Source organism: Rhinatrema bivittatum, chromosome 3 (genome assembly GCF_901001135.1).
Source record: "Rhinatrema bivittatum chromosome 3, aRhiBiv1.1, whole genome shotgun sequence".
Classification (NCBI taxonomy): Eukaryota; Metazoa; Chordata; class Amphibia; order Gymnophiona; family Rhinatrematidae; genus Rhinatrema; species Rhinatrema bivittatum.
Genome location: NC_042617.1, coordinates 365,282,699 through 365,305,993, shown reverse-complemented (window position 1 = coordinate 365,305,993; position 23,295 = coordinate 365,282,699). Strand labels below are relative to the sequence as shown.

Here is a 23,295-nt window from a genome sequence, read left to right as displayed (position 1 = left end):
TTTTCTAAGGGCTTGTTTTAAATCTTTTAGTGTGGGAGTGTACCAGGGTTTTTTTGTATTTTTTTGAGAAGAGAGTTTTTTTGTAATGAGGGGGCATATGTTATTAGCAACTGAGAGGGTGTATTCATTCCATGATGTTAAGGCAGTGTCAGCGTTTGATAGGTCAAGGCTAAATTGGGTGTTGGAAAGAGCCGTGGTAAGCTCATCTCTATTGCATGTTTTTCGGTATTGTATAGTGGTGGAGCTGATTGGGAGGGGCGGAGGTCTTTGTAGAGTGTTGGATGTTCTTATGATATAGTGGTCAGACCATGGGATGGGTGTGCATGATAGAGAATCAGTTGCGATGTGACGGTTGATAAATATGAGGTCGAGTGAATGACCAGCTTTATGTGTAGGCATGTTTATGATTTGCTTGAATCCTAGTGATTTCATGGCTTCCAGGAAGGAGGAGCACCTAGCTGCTCCTCCTTCCTATGTCGACATGGAGATTAAAGTCTCCTAGGATAATAGCTGGGGAGTTGATGGAGATGTTTTTGGTTATGTATTCTATGAGAGAAGAAGGGTTATTGTTAAGAGTTCCAGGGGGAGCATAAATGAGGCAGATTTGTAAAGAGGGAGCTTTGAACAAACCAATTTCTAATTTAGCTGGGGGGGGGTATGGGTTGGAGTGTGAGTTTGAGTTGTTTGTTAGTAGCTAAGAGTATGCCACCACCTTTCTTTTTCAATCGGGGGATGGAGACTATATCGTAAATGTTGTTCGGGAGCTGGTTGAGGAGAACATTGTCAGTGTCTTTCAACCATGTTTCTGTTATTGCACAGATGTCTGGTGTTTCGTCTGAGAGGATGTCATTGAGTATAGAGGTTTTTTTGTTTAATGATTGTGCATTGAAGAGGATGAGTGTGAGTGCTGTGAGGCCGATGATTTGTGTGAGTGGTGGGGAGATCATGGTTGTGTGAATGCTTTTGAGGTATGATCGTTGTCGTATGGCATGGGGTGCAGCAGGTCTATGTCTATAGTAGCTGAGTGTATAAAGCTACTCCCGAACCGGGTGGGAGGCTGCCCGTGACCCACTTAGAATTGTCCTTGCAAATGCCGTGTCCTCCCGAGCCTGAACATCCAGACGGTAGAATCTGGAGAAGGTATGGATAGAGGACCATGTCGCCGCCCTGCAGATCTCGGCAGGCGACAGCATTCTAGTTTCTGCCCAGGATAGTGCCTGGGCTCTGGTAGAATGGGCCTTGACCTGTAGGGTGGTGGCTTGCCAGCTTCTACATAGGCCGCCTTGATGACTTCCTTGATCCAGCGGGCAATGGTTGCCCGCGAGGCCGCTTCCCCTTGTCTCTTTCAGCTGTGAAGGACGAAAAGGTGGTCCATTTTTCCTACGGGTTCCGACATGTCCAGGTATCTGGATAGGAGTCTGCAGATGTTGAGGTGGCGTAGACTACGGGCTTCTTCCGAATTCAAGCCATCCGTCACTGGTAGCGAGATGGTCTGGTTAAGGTGGAAGTGTGAGACCACTTGGGGGAGGAAGGAGTGAACCGTGCGTAGTTGGATGGCTCCCGGGGTGAACCTGAGGAATGGCTCACGGCAGGACAGTGCTTGTAGTTCTGAGATGCGACGGGCTGAACAAACTGCCAGCAAGAACACCGTCTTTAAGGTTAACAGGCTGAGGGACAGTCCTCGGAGGGGTCTGAAGGCGGTTCCCGCTAGGAAATCCAAAACGAGATTGAGATTCCACAGAGGTACCGGCCACTTTAGTGGTGGATGAATGTGTTTGACTCCTTTTAGGAAGCGTGACACATCCGGGTGAGAGGCTATGCTGTCACCCTCGCTCTTGGAGCCGTAGCATGACAATGCGGCCACCTATACCTTGATGGAGTTGAAGGACAGTCCCCTTCTGTAGTCCGTTCTGTAAGAATTCCAGGATCACGGGAACTTTAAATGAGCGTGGCTTGATGTTGTGGTCTTCGCACCAGGCTTCAAATACTCTCAAAATCCTTATGTACATTAACGATGTGGAGAACTTGCGTGCTCGGAGGAGGGTGTCGATTACAACCCCCGAGTATCCGCTCTCTCTCAGGCGGGCCCTCTCAATGGCCAGACCTTAACAGAGAATTGAGCTGGGTCCTCATGGAGGATCGGACCTTGTTGTAGCAGGTCCCTGTGTGGAGGCAGGGGTAAGGGGGTTCCCTGCCAGCAGCCTTCTCATGTCTGCATACCAGGGTCTTCTTGGCCAATCTGGAGCCACCAGAAGAACTAGCCCCCTGTGTAGTTGTATCTTGTGAATGACTGCGCCCAATAGGAGCCACGGCGGGAAGGTGTATAGCAGGGTCCCCGGTGGCCAGGTCTGTACCAGGGCATCGATCTCTTGGGACTGCGGTTCCCACCTGTGGCTGAAGTATCTGGACACTTGGGCGTTGGATCTGTTTGCCAGAAGGTCTATGTCCGCTGTCCCCCACCGATTCACTATCATTTGGAAGGCTGCGGACGACAGCCTCCATTCTCCTGGGTCTAGACTTTCCCTGCTGAGGAAGTCCGCCGTGATGTTGTCTTTCCTGGTGATGTGGACGGCGGAGATCTCCTGGAGATTTGCTTCAGCCCACGCCATCAGGTGGTCTATTTCTAGGGACACTTGTTGGCTTCTGGTTTCCCCCTGTCGGTTGACGTAGGCCACTGTTGTGGCGTTGTCTGACATTACTCTGACCGCTTTGTCTCGAAGTCTGTGAGTGAACCGCAGACAGGCTAGTCTGACTGCCCGCGCTTCTAGGCGACTGATGTTCCATCCCGCCTCTTCTGCGTTCCACTGCCCTTGGGCGGTTAACTCCTCGCAGTGTGCTCCCCATCCTCGTAGACTGGCATCTGTGGTGAGTAGGGTCCAGGTTGGAGATGATAGTCTTGATCCTCGGCTCATGTGGTTGGCCTGCAGCCACCACCGTAGCTGGTTCCAGACTCTGCCCGGGAGTGATAGACGTACGGTGTAGTTCTGGGATCGTGGGCTCCACCGTGATAGAAGTGAGAGCTGTAGGGGCCTCATGTGAGCTTGCGCCCATGGCACAACTTCCATTGTGGATGCCATCAGCCCGAGGACTTGCAGGTAATCCCATGCTGTGGGACGAGGATCGTTCAGGAAGGTATGTAGCCGGTTCCACAGTTTTAATCTTCTTGTGGGGGTCAGGCTGACCTTGTCTTCTTTGGTGTCGGACTCCTAGGTATTCCAGCGACTGTGAGGGTTGTAAGAAACTTTTGTGTGTGTTGACCACCCATCCTAGGCTCTCCAGTAGAGTTATGACTCTGCTGGTTGCTTGGTGGCTTTCCCCCGGGGACTTTGCCCTGATCAGCCAGTCGTCTAGGTAAGGGTGGACGAGGATTCCTTCCTTCCTCAGTGTTGCCGCCACCACTACTATTACCTTGGTGAACGTCCGGGGTGCTGTAGCTAACCCGAAAGGTAGTGCCAGGAACTGGTAGTGACGGTTCAGGACTTTGAAGCATAGGTAGCACTGGTGTTCCTGATGAATTGGGATGTGTAGGTATGCCTCCAAAAGATCCAGGGATGTGAGAAACTCTCCCGGTTGTATTGCTCTTATTACGGATCGCAGGGTTTCCATGCGGAAGCGGGGAATCCTCAGGTGGCGGTTGACCAACTTGAGGTCTAGGATGGGCCTGAATGTTCCCTCTTTCTTGGGGACGATAAAATAGATGGAATAATGTCCAGTATTTATTTCTTATGGAGGCACTGGGGTTATGTCCTCGAGGGCCAGTAGTCTGGACAGTGTAGCTTCCACTGCCACCCTCTTGAAGAGGTCGTGGCAGGGGGACTCCATGAACTTGTCCGGAGGGGTACATAGAAAATCCAGGCAGAGCCCCTCACGAATGATGGCTAGGACCCACTTGTCCGAGGTTATCTCGACCCATCTGCGGTAGAATAGGGTTAGTCTGCCCCCTATGGCTTCTTCCCTTGGACGGGTCGGCTGAATCTCATTGTGGGGTGGGGCTGGGGCCTGTACCCGAGCTGGTACCCCTCTTGTTGTGCTTGTTCCGAAAGGACTGGTTACTGCTCGTAGGGCGGGGCGCTTGATAGTTGCTCCTGTAAGGATTGAAGCGCTGTGAATTTCTGCCCCTGGAGGACCTGGGGAAGAGTCGCTGATTTCTCTTTGTTTTATCCTCCGGCAGGTGCGGCACTGGGGACTCGCCCCATTTGTCAGCTAATTTCTCTAGTTCACTGCCAAACAAGAGGGATCCTTTGAAGGGCATCCTTGTGAGGTGCGTTTTGGAAGATGTGTCGGCCGACCAGCTTCGGAGCCAGAGTTGCCTTCTGGCCGACACCGCAGATGACACTCCACTGGCTGCTGTACGCACTAGGTCGGAGGCAGCGTCTGCGAGGAATGATACTGCTGGTTCCATGTCTTCTCCTGGGGTGTTGTTCCTGGTTTCGGACAAGCAGGCACGTGTCACCACTGTGCAGCAGGCCGCAATTTGTAGAGACATAGCGGCTACGTCAAATGACTGTTTGAGGATGGATTCCAGACGCCGGTCATGTGCATCCTTGAGCGCTGCTCCTCCCTCTACCGGATAGTGGTGCACTTAGAGACCGCACAGACCATGGCATCAACTCTTGGGCATGCAAGAAGATCTTTGGCCGCCGGGTCCAGGGGGTACATGGCTGCCAAAGCTCGTCCCCCTTTGAATGTGGACTCCGGGGCATTCCATTCCAGGTCAATCAGCTGTTGTGCCGCTTGTAACAGAGGGAAATGGCGAGAGGTCTGACGAAGACCCTCCAGCAGGGGGCTCGGTTTAGGTTCCCCTGAAGTACCTGGGCCCGGGATAGCGAGCTCCATCAGACATTGGGTGACCAGGTCCAGGAGCTCGCCCTTTGTGAAGAAGCGCCTCATGGTTCAGTGAGGCTCTTTCCTCGGGGGGAGCTCCCCCTCTTCTAGGGGCTCAGCTTCCTCTTCAGAGATGTCCGTGTCCCCATAGGTGAGGCTTCTGGGTAGTGGAAGCCTGTGCCTGGGTCTTGAAGGGCCTGGGGCCTGAGGGTCCTCCAGCGGAGCATGTGGCTGACCAGCTGGAGGTTCAGTTTGCATTTGAAAGAAGGCGTGAATCCCCTTGAAGAACTCCACCCATGAGATCGACGCTGGATCCAAGCTGAGGGGCGCTGGTTCCCTGGGGGTCCCCCCGTCTGTGGGGAGGTCCCACTGGGATCTGCTAGGTCCGGGGTACTCCCTGAGGAGCTAGTACTTGGCCCTGGGTGGGACTGGCCCTGAACTGGATCTCCCAGAGCTTCCTCACACTGCGTGCACAGGGCGTCGGCCTCCTCGCTTTGCGCGGCTCTGATGTGGCATGCTGGGCAAAGGCCTTGAGCCTTTATCCCTGTTTCTGGTGCTGCCATGGCTGTCGGCGCGTAAACTCTTATGCGCTCCGGTGCGCTTAAGATGAGCTTGTGAGTTGTGCATACAGCTGTGCGTCCAGCCGTAGATATGCGCCCAGCTCTGTGCGTGCAACTTGTGCGCACAAGGTTTTATGTGTGTGTGTGTAAGTCTATGCGCACAAGTGCTTTGTGCGCATAGCTCGGTTTTGTGCGCTCGGGCTGAACGGCGCGGCGAATAGGGCCAAGATGGCGACTGTGAGCACGCGGGCAATATGGCGACCCCCTCGGAGGGTCGCCACATGGGTAGACCCTTGGAAATAGTCGGGGCTTGGCCCTGCTAGGGCGGATCAACCCGGTGGCACTGGTCCCGGCTGGTGACCTGTGCTCTTCCTCGATCCTTGGAGACCGGATTCAAGCAGAAGATTTCTACCTTACCTTGACGTCGGCGCTTCCCGGTTTCGTCCCGGGCGGTCTCCAGCTGCGGGGGAAGAGGGCAAATACCTTCATCGCCACGCTCGAGGGTGCACCCGCTGCCTCTCAGCCGTGCCCGAGGATCGGGGGGGGGGGGGGGGGCTAGGTCCTCACCGCGATTCGGCCGCCGGTCCGAGGCTTACCTCCGAGGGACCACGGAAATCACCTCGGTAATCTCAACTGGGGGAGGGACCAGAGGGTATCACCGCAGGAGAGCAGGGCTAGTCTTCAGGTAGGTTTCTTCTTTAAAATTTGGTTTTCTTCTTTGAATTTGGTTCTAACGCTGTGAGAGCGTGCAGAAAGTCCCTAACTGCTATGGAGACGGAAAATACTGAAGAGCTGCACTTCCTGCAGGGGTATATGTACTAGGGGCCGACGTCAGATTGAAATCTGATCTGTCTCCAACTGCTAGCAGGAGTACACTATACCCATTGGTCCTGAGTCCTTCTGCTACACACTAGGAAAACTAAGGATTTCCTTTACAACATTATTCTGACTTACAACTTTCTTTTGTTCAAACTGTTCATCTTTACACTACACTTTTAGCATGGCTTGAGGCCATTTATTCCATTCGGTCCCTAAGGAACTCCATAGCATTATCATGTTGTCTAGCAACAGACTGCAAAATAGCTCACAACTACAGACTCTGGGCTGGGAAGCCCCAGCACACCTGTGAAAGGTCAACCGGGCCTCATAGCATCATTATTCAACAACAAAGAGTAGAGTTGTACTCATACTGTCCCGCAAAGGAAGACTGAGTTGTACTTTTTCTCACCAGCAAAGGGAAATAAACACATTTCTATGTAGTACAGAATTTATGTTCATTATTTAAAATCTTCAGAGGAATAGCCGTGTTAGTCATGCATCTGACCCAAGTGGACGCTGTCCTTAAAAGCTCATGCTTAAATTAGTCTATTAGTCTGTTCATTATTTAAAATGCTTTACATAAGTATCTCAAAATAATGTTACAGCAAACGTTTGAAACGTAAGGAGAAAAAGGAATGGCAATTTGTAAAAAACAAATGTTCAACAGGGTCCTCCCAATTTAAAATCTGTTTATTAGAGCAGCGATTACAAGAATTACTCATACACAAATGTTTCAAAGGGGAAAAACAAACACTTACCAATTTAACAGCTTCTTGAGCTGCTTCTTTAGTGCAGAAAGTAACAAAAGCATATCCCCTATTTAGTCCAGTCAGGGGATCCATCATTAAACGTAGATCCCAAATAGGTCCAGCTTTCTCAAATAATGGAACAAGTTCATCCTCAAAGAGGTCCCTTGGTATCTTTCCCACAAAAATCTGTATATAAAACAAGTAGAAATCAACAGATTCTAAAGAGCTTCAGTTCTCTGTCTCCCCATTCAATAATCATACCTTTCTTTGCTACACCCCACCCAGAGTTAGTGTCCCACCCATCAAGGTCACATCCCTCTACCTACCCACCTTGGCATTCTCAGTCTGAGACCCCTGGTAGAAGCTGTTCCTGAATTATAAGCAGGTACAGGGAGGGCACACAGCCACACAAAGACATCTGTATGATCTCATAGGCTTCTCTTTGGACAGAACCAAGGCCAAATATAGTATTAAAATTCATGTAGAACAAATTGATCATATGCAAGTTGCCAGGTCTCTCAATACAAAACAGCCAAGATCCTAGTTTACAGCAGTATCCCAAGAATAAATTCTATAGCTTGAGTATATCTAGCGTAAAAAAAAAAAAATCTTCGCACATGGAAATATTTTTGTTTTTGTTTTAACTTGATACTGAAAAACATTACAGCCACAGAACTACAGTGGCTATAGTCTACACCTTTTTCTGAAATATTCACCTTTTGAATCCTTATAGCCTGAAAATAAAATGCATTAAAATAGTATTTGTTCCATGTCTCCACATATCCTACCCCATCCCATAACTACCAGATGAAAAATATATTCCAGAATTGCTCAGAAAATGAAGCAAAAATAAAAACATGGAATTCTCTTCCAGGCATTATATATTGTAGGATGCAAAATAAGCGGCTTATTTTTAAAATTTAGAGAGTCTAAACAGTTTCCTTGCTCGGAAAACCTAAATAATCAGGTAGCCTGGGAGAGCAATTTAATGAGCAAGATAAACAAAATGATGGAATGTTTTATAAACCTTTGTAAATCTTCAATTTCTACCAAAATTATTTAAGATAGGTATAAAATAAGATACCAACGAAAATAACTCTTCAATCATTATCCAATTTAACCTGGCCTGAGGGACAAATGTTGGCAGATGTGTGGCTCAGTTGGCAATTTTCCATATTCAGTAGGAATGTTCTAAAGCTAAGAATTATTGGGACAAAGTGATCCACTTAATATGTAAAATAATGATCTTTGAACTAATTCTAATGTGTTCTTTTGGAATATTTCAATTCCTAAACTTGGGCTTAAGCTTATAAAATGAATCATGCTTTATAATCAGCTTTGTTCCACTGAATAGCTTATTTGATATATTTGGCAGTTATATTTGAGGAAAAATGTGACAGTTTTGAGTAGCAGTCAAATCCAACAATTTAAAACTATTTGGAAACCTTTTAAAAATTGGTGTACTGTTACAACAAAGCCTATTAATGTGACAGATACTTTAGGCTCTCTTTCCAAAAATTAGGATGAAGTTGAGTTGGGGGAAGGGGGTTGATTGGGGCAGTTATAGAAAAAAATTGTCTTGAACCTGTATATTATCGTATATTTGATCTTAATATTTCGGTTGCATATTGAGAAGTTTAATAAAACTTTAATTACAAAAAAAGGAAAAAAATGTGGAAAAGCTTGATTAGATAAGAGTCTAGCCTCGCCCCCACCCATCTTGCACTTCAGTAGCAATCCTAAATACTTAAAGCTCTAGTGTAACCAAGTGAATTAGCCCCACCCATGTTAAACTGTACAGATTCACAGGACAGTAGAAATTCAGCAGTTTTTAATGGCTCCCTCTGCTGGATAGTGCATTTCAAGGCAGAGTACCAACCATTAGCACCAGGGAACTGTCAAAAGTATTCTTGCAAGGGGAGCGCAGCTGGAGAGATTTTTCCTCCTGCCAGAGGGAAAACAGCCAGAGGGACTGCTCCGAGCCTGGGGAATATCTGTGATCGCTTGCCTGTACGGAGGAGTTGAGCCACACCCCGGGACGTCACCAAAATGCGACTGAGACTGGATAAAACCAGGGGTCTGTGGTGCACAGCCACCGGCGCGCTGCTTAAGGGGCGCACTCCTTGTCGTGTTCCAGTATCATCAGGAGACTGTTCCTACTGAAGATACATGGGCAGGAAAAGGAAAATTAAGGTATTTCCTTCAGTTCCAATCCCGGTGGCAGTTAGGGGTCCTATGGATACACATTTTATTCGTAGGATTAACCATGATTCTTTAAATCCTAATCCAGAAGTATCTTTTTCCTCGGGTTCAATTCAGAGCCCTGGCCACCATTCATCACCTCAGAGTCAAGACTCTAGAACTGATAAGGATATAAATAATTTAAATGTGTCAATAAATGATAATTCTTTAAATAAGGAAATGGCTGCAGCTGAGGGGGGCCTAGGCTCCTCTTCAACTGCAGTAGTTTCTGAAGGAATAATGGGAAATGTTAATGGAGATATACCCGATTTAAAAGATGTGACGTTGCTTGATGTTTGAAATTACTGGCTCAAGCCATGACCCAATTTGGGTCCTTTAATATTGAAACTAAAAATACGCTTCAAGATCAAGCATCACGATTAAGTAATCTGGAAAGTAATTATATAGTGGTAAATTCACAAGATTCAAATCTACAATTAGCTAATACATATTTTGTTAAAGATAGCTTAGTTACCTCAAGATAGCTTGAGAATTTAGAAAACGTAATAAGATCTAAGAACCTTTGGTTCTTAAACTTTCCAATTACTAGGTTATTGTCTGCAACAGAACTGCTACGGAAATATTTAGGTGAAGTTTTACAAATTTCCTCAAATAAAGAAATGGTGTTATCTAAGATATTTTATGCTCCTAGATCTAGAATTAGCTCTCTGGGACCAGAGGCAGGATTAGATATGGTACAAGGAGATAGCCCTAATTTAACAACTTTTCAGGAAGCATGAATCGATGATATTCCAACAAGGGCTACCCTTTTAGTAACCTTTAATAGTGAGATAGACAAAAACTTAGTTTTACAAAAATATTTCAAGAACACGGATTTTCTTTTCTGAGGAAAGAAAATCCAGGTCTTTCCTGATGTGCCTAAATCCACCCAGATGAGAAGAAAATAATTCCTAGCGTTAAAAGACAGAGTTCTTTCTTTAGGAGCACTATTCCTACTAAAATTTCCGTGCAAGTTTATTTTTTATGATTCCTTACATTTGGAAACTTTTCTTCTTGATAAAGAGTCAAAACCTGTATGATCTAGAGAATTGCTGAGGTATTGATGTAACAGAGTAGATATATAGATTATCTCTCATGTGAAACTTTATTAGTATATTCAATTGCTTAATGTAGCACTCCCCAATTATGATGAGGACTGGAGGTAAGGTAGTGCATTGATAATCCAATTATTATTGATGTTCTTTATGCTTGGTGTTTTTTTATTTGTAATCCTTATTTCATGTATTTTATTGATGTAAAATTGATAAAATTCCAATAAACTATAAAAAAAAAAAAAAAAGAATTCTTGCAAAAAGTTGTGGAAAGGCACAGATCTGGGGATAGAAGAATTGCAAAATTCTTTAATATCCCTTGGAGTATGATTAAGACAATTATTAAGTGGAAGATGTTTGGCACCACTAAGACTCTGGCCTAGATCAAGCTATCCCCTCCAAATGGGATGGTCAAGCAAGCATGAGTCTGAGCAGGAATGCAACACTGAAAGAGCTTCAGGCCTCCATGGTCAAGACTGATCAAAGTGTGCAGATGACAACAATATCTTAAGAATTTGGCCTATATGATACAGTGGAAGAAGGAAGCCATTACTTAAGAAAGTCCACCATGAATCCAATTTGAAGTATGTAATGGAGCACTCAGGGGTATTGTAGCCATGTGGCAAAAAGTTTTGCATTCTAACAAAATTAGAATAGAACTTTCTGGCCTGAATGTAAAGCATTGTATTTGGCGCAAGCCCAATAACAATACATTTGCACACTAAGCAAGGAGGAGTGGAGTAGCACTGGGCTACAAACCAGAGAAGCCAGGGCTCAAATCCTGCTGTTGCTCTTTGTGACCTTCAGCAAATCACTTCACCTTCCATTCCCTCAGGTACAAAGGAAAAATTAGTTCTTACTTACTAATGTTCTTTCCCTGAGTCCTACCAAACCAGTTCAGATGGATGGGGGTTTTTTTCCCTACCAGCAGATGAAGACAGAGTACAAAATCTTTACTGTACTCTTGGTACTTAAGTCACTATACCACCTATAGTCTCTCAGTAAATCTGTAACAAAGCAGGAATAAGCCCCTCCCTTTCCATGAGCCAGGGAACTACAATTTAAAATTGAAACCCCTCCCTCAAACACTAGAGATAAAGCAATGGAACATCTCTCGAGTATATATATCTGTACATCCAGAAGTGTGTTCTTTAGGATCAAAAGGACGGGACACTGGACTGGTCTGGTAAGACTCCAGGAAAGAAAATTAGCAAGTAAGAACCATTTTTTTCTTCCGGATCACCCACCAGACAAGTTCAGAAGAATGGGATGTACACAAGCCAAACTGGGTGGGAACCCAAAAGACCTGCTTGCAGCAGACAGGCATTAAACATGGCTGCGTCTCAAATTCGAACATCAGCCTATGTTTGGAAAATATGGGCAATGACAACCTGAGGAGAAACCAGCTGACACTCAGACCAAGAAGCCGCCTGATCCCAGTAGAATGAGTTTGAAGACCTTTAGGTACTTCTAAGCCCTTACAAATATATAACACTGCTCCTATCAATGAAAGACTTCTGTCCTTTGTTTTGATCACTAAAACAAGACATATAGATGATCTGATCTTCGAAAGGTATTCATGACCTTCAATTATCCCAGAAGAGTTCTCCTAATATCTAGAACATAGAGATCCTGAGAACGTGCCTCAAAACCAGACTATGGTTGTTTGAAAGCCAGTAAATGCAATAGACCGACAAATGAAAAGCAGAAACCACATTTGGCAAAAAAAAAGAAAGAACCATATAGCTGGAAACTCCTTCCTCCAAAAAGCAATGAAAGGATCTCTACACGACAGCACCTGCAATTCAGAAATGCATCTTGCCGAACAGATCGCTATCAAAAACACCATTTTCACAGTAAGATCTTTAATAGTAGCCCTTCGTAAAGGCTCAGAAAGAGACATGCACAAAGTTTTCAAAACCAAATTGAAATTCCACAGAGGAACCAAATGCCTAACAAGAGAACACAAATGTTTCACTCCTTTCAGAAACCATACAACATCCAGATGCAAAGCTATAGATGATCCATGCAGCTTTCCCTTAAAACAAGCCAATGTCACTACCTGCATGTTAAGGGAGTTCAAGATAGACCCTTTTGCACGCCATTCGGTAAAAAGGATAGGATGACTGACTGAAATGGAGTTACACTCAATTCCTGACTCCAAGAATCAAATATCTTCCAGATGTGAACATACGCCAAGGAAGTCTACTTCCTCCTGGCTTGCAATAAAGTTGTAATGACCTCCTTCAAATTACCCTCAACTTTCAACCTTCTCTGTTCTAAAATAAGCGACAAGACAGAAGTGATCAACCTGTTCCAAGCAAACTGGACCCTGAAGTAGAATCCAGGGACATGACCGATTTGTAATGGATTGGGCACTGCAAGACTTATAAGATCTGCAAATTATGAACATCTGGGTCACTCTGGTTCCAACAGAATCACCAGACACAGATGCTTCTCTTTTCTCCTTAGGATCCTTCCTATTAAGGGCCATAGTGGAAAGAGTACTTTTGCTTACCGTAAACAGTGTTTTCCATGGATAGCAGGATGAATTAGCCACGACATTGGGGAGTCCCAAGCTGGAAGGCTGGAGCGTCTGCTGATCAGATCTGTCGGTTGACAGACTACTATATGCCTTAGATTTTGCTTGTCCAGTTCTCAAAGCATTCACAGTGTGACAGTATGCTTCACAGACAAAAAGGGAGGCAGTGAGATCCACCTTGAATCATTATCTCCTTTTAAATACAGTAGTCCCTGTTCCGGTAGGGGAAAGGGGTTAGGGCCATTACTCCATTTATTTTGTGGTTCCCAAAAAGGAGGGGAAGGTGAATGCAGCTTTGAGGGTCCCTCACTTTCATATAGAAAGTCTCTGGTTTGCTATTGCAGGAGTCAGGAAGAGTCTATTTATTTATTTATTTGGTTTTTCTATATCGATGTTCATCGGACATATCACACCAGTTTACAGTGTAACAGGAGTCTATTAGCGTAGACTTCTTGTTTTACATTGGAACATTGTAACATATAAGATTGAACTTTGTAACATATTGCATTGAACTTTGTAAGATTTTATATTGAAACTTTGTAACATGCGTATCAGTTGGTCTGTGGGGAGTCATTATGAGTCATATTAAAGGTAGAGAAAGTCATTTAAAACTGCATCAAGTGTAGTAAGAAAGCTTGGGTTTTTGGGGTTGATCATATGTGATTATGCTGATCTGATGTGGGTGTTGAGGGAGGGAGGTGGGAGTGCTCATGTTCATGTGTTGGGTGGTAGTTGGGTAAGCTTTTTTGAAGAGCCATGTTTTGAGGTTCTTTTTGAATGACTGGGTTGTGGGGTTGAGCCTGAGCTGGGGAGGTAGGCTGTGCCAGAGCGTTGGACCTGCCACTGTTAGGGATCGTTCCCTTGTTGAGGTTAGGTGGGCCATTTTTTATGATGGTGTAGGAATGAGTCCAGTGTTGGTGGATCGGCGTGTTCTCTGGGTGGACTGAAAGTGAAGGGCAGGGCTCAGCCAGTCGAATTTTTCAGTGTATAGTGCTTTGTGTATGAGTGTTAGAACTTTGTATTGAATTCTGTGTGGGATAGTTTCATCGGAACTGTCAGAGGCCTCTTTCTATATCCCTGTTCGGAGAGATCACCAGAAATTTCTCCGCTTTGCAGTGTCAGGGGAGCATTTCCAGTTTCAAGCATTACTCTTTGGTCTGGTGACAGCTTCTCGCACATTTTCCAAGAACATGGTGGTTGTGGTGGTAGCCCTGCGCAGAGAAAGAGTTCTGTGCACCCATATTTGGTTGACTGGTTGGTTCAAGCAAAGTCCGAAGAAGTGTCATATCGCTTTGTAAGCAGAGTTGTCCGTCTATTACAGGATTTAGACAGGGTGATTAATTTTGCCAAGAGCAAGCTAGAACCAGCTCACAGCTTGGAATACCTGGGATCTTGCTTCAAGACAGAGGTAGGCAAGTTTGTGTCTTACCACAGAGAGAGAAGAGTGAGACTGCAGGGGCAAGTTCAGTGATTTGTTGAGGATCCCTAGGATCTGGGATTATCTTCAAGTGCTGGAATCCATGGCATCTATGTTGGATCTCGTTCTTGGGTGTTTGCTCATTTAAAACCGTTACAGAGGGCTCTTCTTTCTTGGAGTCCTCAGGCTCAGAATTTCAACATTAGATTGCCTCTTTGGGGGCAGGCCAGGTTGAGTCTGGCCTAGTGGCTGTCGCAGGACAATTTGTCAAAGGGCATGGAGTTGGAAATTCCGGTTTAGATGACTTTGACAACTGATGTTAATCTGAGCAGCTGGGGGCATTATCTATTAGGGTCAAATTGCATAGTGCCAATGGATAGTGTTGGAGGCCTCCTGGTTCATCAGTTGTTTTGAAGACTCTTGCAATCAGGTCTTGCTGTGTTTTCAGCCTCTGGTCAGAAACAGGGCGGTGAGAATGTTGTCTGTCAACCCAATAGCAGTGGTCTTTATAAACAGGCAGGGGGGAACCAAGAGCCCAGCAGTATGCTTGGAAATGGGAGTGTTGCTCAGCTGGGCAGAGTGCAATATGATGGTTCTGTCAGCAACTCATATGGCTGGGGTGGAGATTTTTGAGCAGGCACAAAGTGGATCCCGAGGAATGGGCGCTGGCATAGGATGCATTTGCTTTGATCAGGTATAAATGGGGGTGCTTGTAGGTGGACTTGATGGCATTGCGGCGGAACGCTAAGGTGTCCCAATCCTTCAGTCGTAGATAGGCGCTGGGATCAGAGGGTCTCGATGCCCTTTCATAGCCATGGCCTCGAAGAATTATTTGTTTTCCGCAGATAAGCAGGCTGAATTAGGCATAACTGTGGGAAACGTCCTCTAGGTAGCAGAGCTTTCTCAATGCACACAGAGCTGTGCACTATGTGCCCGTGTAGGAGTATCTCCCATGTGACTCCCATCTTGCCTCAGTCTTGTCTGCTGGGTACACATGGAGCTCTCTCTCTCTTACTTTATTTTTATTAGTTACCTTCGTTCACTGTTTGTATCACACCTCCAATGAAGACGGGGGTGCCCGTATACATCATATTACCGTCCTCACCGGAATTGCTTGGATTTGAATCATGGCCCGCACGGGTGGCCAGAGGATGATCCCTTATACAGATAGAGGAGGAATATCGACTCTGCAGTTAGCCGCCGAGAAGCGGAACTCGTCTGGCAGTAGACAGGAGCCCAGGCCTTAAACTCTGAATAGCCACAGTAGACGGATGCGGTGACATCTTCCTCCTGAGAATGGGAATTTAGCCACGCAGCGGCAGGTTACCTCGTCAGGCAAGGGACCGCCCTAGTACACCTCGGTCACCAAAAGCAATAGGGAATCCATGCTCCCCCGTATGCCCACACAGGCTTCGCCTAGTAAAAGATGCTTCCCTCTTCCCTGAGACAAAGAGACTACTGTATAATTTCCTCATATCCCGCATATAATGAGGAACGCTCAGAGACTAAGCTCAAATGGGATTGGTATCACACTCAGGACCTCGATGGTCCACAGAGACCATGGAACGCTTGCCTGGTTCGTCCACCCATTGGGAAGCTAACGCCCATGGACATATATGAGACCTGCTGTCAGGAAGGGTGATCCTTCCTCCACCCGATGCGCTCCTGCTAGCATTCAACATTGGGGAGGTTGAAGGACACATCAACATACCTGAACCTATTGATCCAGAAGCACGATGTTTGGGGGGGGGGGGGGGGGGGGGAGGTCTTCCAGAAAGTACCCTGTTGGAAGGACTACCATGGTAATTGCGCCAAGCACGCAAGGTAGAGTGGAGAACATGGATCGAACCTTCTCTGCTACCCAGGAAGTGTGTTGAAGATTTTCTCCCTCATGCCAAGCAAGAAGGACAACAGCATCGGACAGCGCACATCAGAGCCATTGCAGCCTATCACCCCCTAGGATAACTCCCTGGTATCATACCTAGCATTGAACTCCAGATTACCGAAGGATCCTCCGGCTACGCCAGCAGGGAAGGAGAGTGGTCCTGTGAAACTTTAACCTGAGCCTGACTCAACCCAGGTTTCTGCTATATGCATTGGACAGCTGTCACCAGGGACATCGTGCCGGGGGGAACTCCGTCTGGGTCGCCCTCAGTTCAGGAAAGAGGGTTAGTGAACGACAGGCGCTTATCCACTGCTTAATTGTACCTCGAATCTTGCTGTCACAGGGCAGCACTATGAACGAGTCCTTGCCCTTCTTGGGGTTAACTCGGCTTTCCGCCTTACTCAGGCGATAACTGTGCCATCTCCCGGAGACGCTTAAGGCAGACACAGAAGGTGACTTCACACGTTGGATCCCAAATCTGCCCAACCTACTGTGACAGCTGCGTATACTCGGGAGACTAGCACTCCCAACTGGGGTGTCCTTCAAAATGAAGTGCCAGGGCTCTGGGTCCTAGTGCATCCTTGTCTTGCTCCAGCAAACATAATGCATTCTGATGCTGCGCAGAGGCTACCAAGACAGAGCAATTGTGGCATCCATCGCACTATGAGGGATGCGCTCGTCATGGACATTTGCGAGCCACCATGTGGCCGTTGTTGCATGCCTTACACATTCCTACGCACTGAACCGAAGAGTGGGCGGAGGGACCTTCATTTAGAACTCTTCAGTTCACAGGCCCCGAACTAACAGTCTCTCAAGAATTCCTCAAGCTTCCACAAAACTACTAAGATCTGACAAAATACTGACATTGTGACGAAGAGGTCTTCCTAGGACAATAGTGCCTAGCCTCTTAAAATTTCTGCCTGCTAGGAAATGATTTAAGTTCCCCTTAGACTTATCATCTGGTAACTTATGAACCTTATACTCACCTAAATACTAAACCAATTTCTTCAAATCCTCCCTAAAAAGCAATTTACGCTATTAGTTTGGGGGGGGGGGGGGGGGGGGGCGCGCGTTTCCGACGCGCTATTACTCCATACTGTATAAGGGTCGAAAACGCGTGGCCAAACCGGGGCTAAAGGTGCGCTCGGCCGAGCGCACCATACTAATCGGCCCGAAAATTATTTAAAAGGGGAATCTGCCCCCACCCCCCCAAATACTAAGACAGCCCAAAAAATCAATAGTTTCCTTTTGTCAACTTCTTTAGCCAGGGAGGCCCCAAATCTGCTCAGAGGGAAGGGAATAGAAAGGAAAAGAATAAGCCAGCCAGCTGGCTATCGGACCCTCCTCATAAACAGGGCCACTGACCCCCTGCTCAGCCTTACTGTACCAGAGGGATTGCCAAAACAGAGAACCTAACACCTCTAGGAGCAATTTCTTCACCAAACAAACTTTAGCCACTTCTACCATATGCTGTAGAACGTGATAATGGAAGACTGCAGACAGCACAGTAACAAGTACCAAGACTACAATAAGATTTTTGTCTACAGTTGCAAGTAGGGAAGAATAACCCATCCATCTAGACTGGTCTGGTGGACAATCAGGCACTTATATTCGGGTCGATACAGTAAGGCCGCGTTAGAGAGAGTGCAGCAGTGCCCGGGCGCACCCTTGTTTGCCCCACGCACTGTTCTGATCACATACCGCTCGATACTCTATTTAAATTGCTTGCAAATGCAAGCCGCGTATGCAAAGCGTTAGGCAAAGCGTTAGGCCCGCGCAACCCATTTTACTGTATAGGCGCTTAATACAGCGCCTACACAGTATCCTGGGTGCGCTGGTACCTGTCATTTCAAATGACATTTGAAATGACAGGCACCAGGCACAGGCACCAGGCACATTTGAAATGACAGGCACCAGGAAGTGGATCCCAACTTTAACCCAGGAAAACCTAAAAAACGAAAATCCCCTCCTCCCGAAGCGGCTCGACATGTGCCAACTTACCTTTTGTTGCTTTTCAGCCCCTTCCCTTCTCTGCCGCCCTCCGGAGGGGGCAGCCGGCGGCGAAAGCAGCTCGCAGCGGTCCCCCCCGCGCTCCGGCCAATGAAAGCACACCCGTCTATGTGCTTTCATTGGCCGGAGCACCCAAATCGACGGGCGCTCCGGCCATCGAAAGAACGCTTCGCTCGTGCCGGAGAGGGCACAGAACAGTGGGCTCTCACTTCACGCCGAGCCAGGAGAACCGGGACCTGCGCGGGGGGTGGGGAGGATAGCTGCAAGCCGGATGGAGCCCTAGCTGTTGTACTGCTGTTGCCGAGCCAGGAGAACAAGGACCTGCGCGGGGGGGACTGCTGCGAGCCGCTTTTGCAGCCGGCTGCCCCCTCTGGAGGGCGGCAGAGAAGGGAAGGGATGAAAAGCAACAAAAGGTAAGAAAACAACAGAAAGTAATGTCGAGTCGCTTCGGGAGGAGGGGATTTTAGGTTTTTAGAGGTTTCCTTTTGGGGGAAAGTTTGCCATCTACCATTACCCCTGCCTCTAACGCAGGAGTAAGGGTAGGCGGTAAGTTAGCAGGTTAAACGCGGGGCAAAATGGCAGGGTAAAATAGCGATAGTCGGGGTGCGCGTTACTGTATGGGAGGGAATAGCTAATTCGATCGTTTACATCCGATATACATGCCGCGTGCGGAAGGGGTTACCCGGGGATTTAAAGAGGTGGTAAGGTTGGGTTAAAGGGGATAGTGTATCGCAGGAAGGGCTAAAGCGGCCGGAAAGTGAGTAGAAAGCGGGTTAGGAGCGGGGTAACCACGGCCCCACTTTACTGTATCGAGCTGATTGTAATCCCACTAGGAATAGGGAATACCTACTATATCTGAAGTGCCAGAAAAGCAGAATATAAATCAAACAAATATCACCCAGAGTCCACAATTTCTACTGTGAAGGATGGTGCTGGCATCATGTTATAGGGATGACTCTCACTGAGAAGGACTGGACGACTTGTCTAAATGGAAAAGCCTCTGAATTGAGGAAATTACTGAAAAACATTTGAGGATAACCTGCTGCCCTCTGCACCAAAGCTGAAACCTGGACATTGCACTTTTTAACATATCATTAAAATCATCCATTGTACCTGAAGACTGGAGGGTGGCCAATGTAACCCCAATATTTAAAAAAGGCTCCAGGGGTGATCCGGAAAACTACAGACCGGTTAGCCTGTCTTCAGTGCCGGGAATAATAGTGGAAAGTATTCTAAACATCAAAATCACAGAACATATAGAAAGACATGGTATAATGGAACAAAGTCAGCATGGCTTTACCCAAGGCAAGTCTTGCCTCACAAATCTGCTTCACTTTTTTGAAGGAGTTAATAAACATGTGGATAAAGGTGAACCTGTAGATGTAGTGTACTTGGATTTTCAGAAGGCATTTGACAAAGTTCCTCATGAGTGGCTTCTAGGAAAAATAAAAAGTCATGGGATAGGTGGCGATGTCCTTTCGTGGATTACAAACTGGCTAAAAGACGGGAAACAGAGAGTAGGATTAAATGGACAATTTTCTCAGTGGAAGGGTGTGGGCAGTGGAGTGCCTCAAGGATCTGTATTGGGACCCTTACTTTTCAATATATTTCTAAATGATCTGGAAAGAAATACGACAAGTGAGGTAATCAAATTTGCAGATGATACAAAATTGTTCAGAGTAGTTAAATCACAAGCAGATTGTGATAAATTGCAGGAAGACCTTGTGAGGCTGGAAAATTGGGCATCAAAATGGCAGACGAAATTTAATGTGGACAAGTGCAAGGTGATGCATATAGGGAAAATTAACCCATGCTATACTTACACAATGTTAGTTCCATATTAGGTGCTACTACCCAAGAAAGAGATATAGGCGTCATAGTGGATAACACATTGAAATCGTCGGTTCAGTGTGCTGCGGCAGTCAAAAAAGCAAACAAAATGTTGGGAATTATTAGAAAGGGAATGGTGAATAAAACGGAAAATGTCATAATGCCTCTGTATCGCTCCATGGTGAGACCGCACCTTCAATACTGTGTATAATTCTGGTCGTCGCATCTCAAAAAAGATGTAATTGCGATGGAGAACGTAAGGAGAAGGGCGACCAAAATGATAAAGGGAATGGAACAGCTCCCCTATGAGGAAAGACTAAAGAGGTTAGGACTTTTCAGCTTGGAGAAGAGATGGCTGAGGGGAGATATGATAGAAGTCTTTAAGAACATGAGAGGTATTGAACGAGTAGATGTGAATCGGTTATTTACACTTTCGAATAATAGAAGGACTAGTGGGCATTCCATGAAGTTAGCAAGTAGCACATTTAAGACTAATCGGAGAAAATTCTTTTTCACTCAAGCACAATAAAGCTCTGGAATTTGTTGCCAGAGGATGTGCTTAGTGCAGTTAGTGTAGCTGGGTTCAAAAAAGGTTTGGATAAGTTCTTGGAGAAGTCCATTAACGGCTATTAATCAAGTTTACTTAGGGAATAGCCATTGCTATTAATTGCATCAGTAGCATGGGATCTTCTTAGTGTTTGGGTAATTGCCAGGTTCTTGTGGTCTGGTTTGGCCTCTGTTGGAAACAGGATGCTGGCCTTGATGGACCCTTGGTCTGACCCAGCATGGCAATTTCTTATATTCTTAGCAGGACAACAATCAAAGCACACAGCCAAAGCTACACTGGAGTGGCTAAGGAACATAAATGTAAAGTATCCTGGAATAGTCCAACCAAAGGCAGACTGGATGGATCGATTGGTCTTCTTCTGCCGTCATTTCTATGTTTCTATGTATGTTTCAAAGCATCAGCCTCAAGCTAATCAAAAATATCTGTGGCTTGACTTCAATGAAAGGTCCTACAAAGAATAGTTTAATATTGAGAATCTGAGCAAACAAATTTGGTGGTGACCTATCCCAACCGACTCACAGCTGTAATTGCTGCCAAAGGTGCAAGTGTGACATACTAATGACAAAATGTGAAAAATGTTCAAGGGGTGTAAATTTCCAATTGCCACTGTACATGTAATGTCAGTTCACACTAAACCTCCTTTAATTATCCACAATATAGTGATAGCAAGATAAAGTTGCTCAACATACTATTTAATTGGATATAACAAGAAAAGAAGATTGTTTGACCAGACAAACTATCTGAAAACTGCTCCCTCTGTATGCTAGTTTTTGTTCCTGAAGTACCACAGATCAGAAAAGACTCCTGGGTTTTGCCTCCCTATCAGCAGATGGAGACAGAGAAGAAAAGCCTTGCTGACACTGCTACTTAATCTAGTGTACCATTTGCAGTGCTTCAGAATTGACATGTACCCAAGCCAAGATGAAATAAACCTAAACAACCAAACTCCACCCCTCCCTTGAACTGAACAGGAGGATGATAGAGCCCCTGAAACTGAACATTCTTCAGAAATACGAATGACTGAACTCTCCAACAAGTAACAAACTCTGCATTATTTACTATTGAATATAACAGCAGGCTATGTAGAATGGGTGGAGCTCTGGACTGATCAGGGGTACTTCAGGAATGAATATTAGCGCTTAAGAATCAATTTTCCTTTCCTATTCATACCCTAGATCAGTCCAGACTCTTGGGATATACCCAAGCATTCCTAAACTGGGCGAGAGTCCTGCTCGCAGAACACCCTATCCAAAAGTTGGCTCCTCCAGTGCTCAGACATCCAGACAGTAATGCCTGGCAAAAGTATGCAAAGATGTCCAAGTTGCCACTCAACAAATTTCCTGTGGAAACACCAACTGACACTTTGCCCAGGAGGCTACCTGCACATGTGCTGAGTGTGTCCATAAACCCCCAGGAACAGGACTCTCTCTACAGATGTAAACTGAACCAATTGCCTCTTTCAACCAACGTGCAATAGTAGCCTTGGAGGCCTTAGACACCTTCTTTGGTGAACTCCATAGAACAAAGAGGTGATCTGATGTCCTAAAACTGTTTGTAATATTGAGATCTCTCAATAATGCCCGATGCACATCTAACAAATGAAGCTCTCTCGCTTGGGGCATGGTCGAATCCAAATTTGAAAAAGCCAGAATCTCCACTGTCTGGCTGAGATGAAAGGCAGAGACCACTTTCAATAGGAAAGATGTAACCGTTCAACGACTCACCCACCCCCAAAATCTGTAGAAAAGGGTATTTACACCACAAGGTTTGAAGCTCCAAAATCTATCTGGGCGTACAAATAGCAACCAAAAAAATGACCTTCCGAGTCAAATGTTTCAAAGACGCTCTTCCTTGAGGGCTCAAACAGCTCTCCACAAAGAACCTGGAGAACCAAATCAAGGTTCCATGGAGGACACATCCTCTTTACCGGGAGATACAAATGTTTCACTCCCCGAAGAAAACGAACCACATCTGGATGTGGAGCAAGAGCCATTCCCTGCACCTTGTCCCGAAAACATCCCAGCACCACGAAGTTAAACGCCAAACCCTTAACCAGATCCCTTTGCAAAAACGTCAGGATATGAGACATCAAGTCAGACTAGGCTTTACAACCTGTTCCAAACACCACACTTAGAACACCTTCCACACACATACAAAGATGTAGAAGGTCGTCTAGCTTGTAACAACATTGTAAAGACATCCTCGGAATAACCCTTATTTCTCAAATCGATGCCTTTCAAAAGTCAGGCCACAAGACAGAAGCAATCTGCCTGATCCCAAAAGACTGCACCTAACTGAAGCAACTTCCAAAGATGTCCAAACATCAGCAGGCTATCCACCGCCAGACTTATGAGATCTGTGAACCACAGGCACCAGGGCCACAAGAATCACCTTGCCTTGATGCTCTGCATTCACCGAATCACTCTCCCAACCAAGAGCCACAGAGGGAACACATACAAAAGGATCCCCGGTGGACACTGCAGAAGGAGAGCATTGACTCCTTCCACCTGTACTTTCTTTTGCGACCAAAAAAGTGGGAAGTTTTGGTGTTCTACCGCAACACCATCAAATCCATGAGAGGAACACCCCACTTGGCCCAAATGAGGATCATTGCCTCCTCTACCAACTCCCACTCGCCATGGTCTAGTATCTGACAACTAAAAGTCTGCTTGAATGTTGTCCACCCCTGCTATGGTGAACGCTACCAGAGCCACCAGGTGCTGCTCTGCCTAGACAAACTCCTGAGTCTCCCAAGCCACCATCTGACAATTGAGATAAGCCACCATTGCTGCGCTGTC

At 46.2% G+C, this 23,295-nt stretch overlaps 1 protein-coding gene across 11 annotated transcripts in view; it reads right to left on the bottom strand.

Moving 5' to 3' along the window:
• Window positions 1–23,295, bottom strand: part of SYNCRIP (synaptotagmin binding cytoplasmic RNA interacting protein) — a 192,312-nt gene that overhangs the window by 104,724 nt on the left and 64,293 nt on the right. For all 11 annotated transcript variants that reach the window (XM_029595475.1, XM_029595474.1, XM_029595477.1 and 8 more), the window contains one exon: window positions 6,962–7,138. In XM_029595475.1, the coding sequence (XP_029451335.1) occupies window positions 6,962–7,138 (177 nt within the window). The remainder of the gene's footprint in view (window positions 1–6,961; window positions 7,139–23,295) is intronic.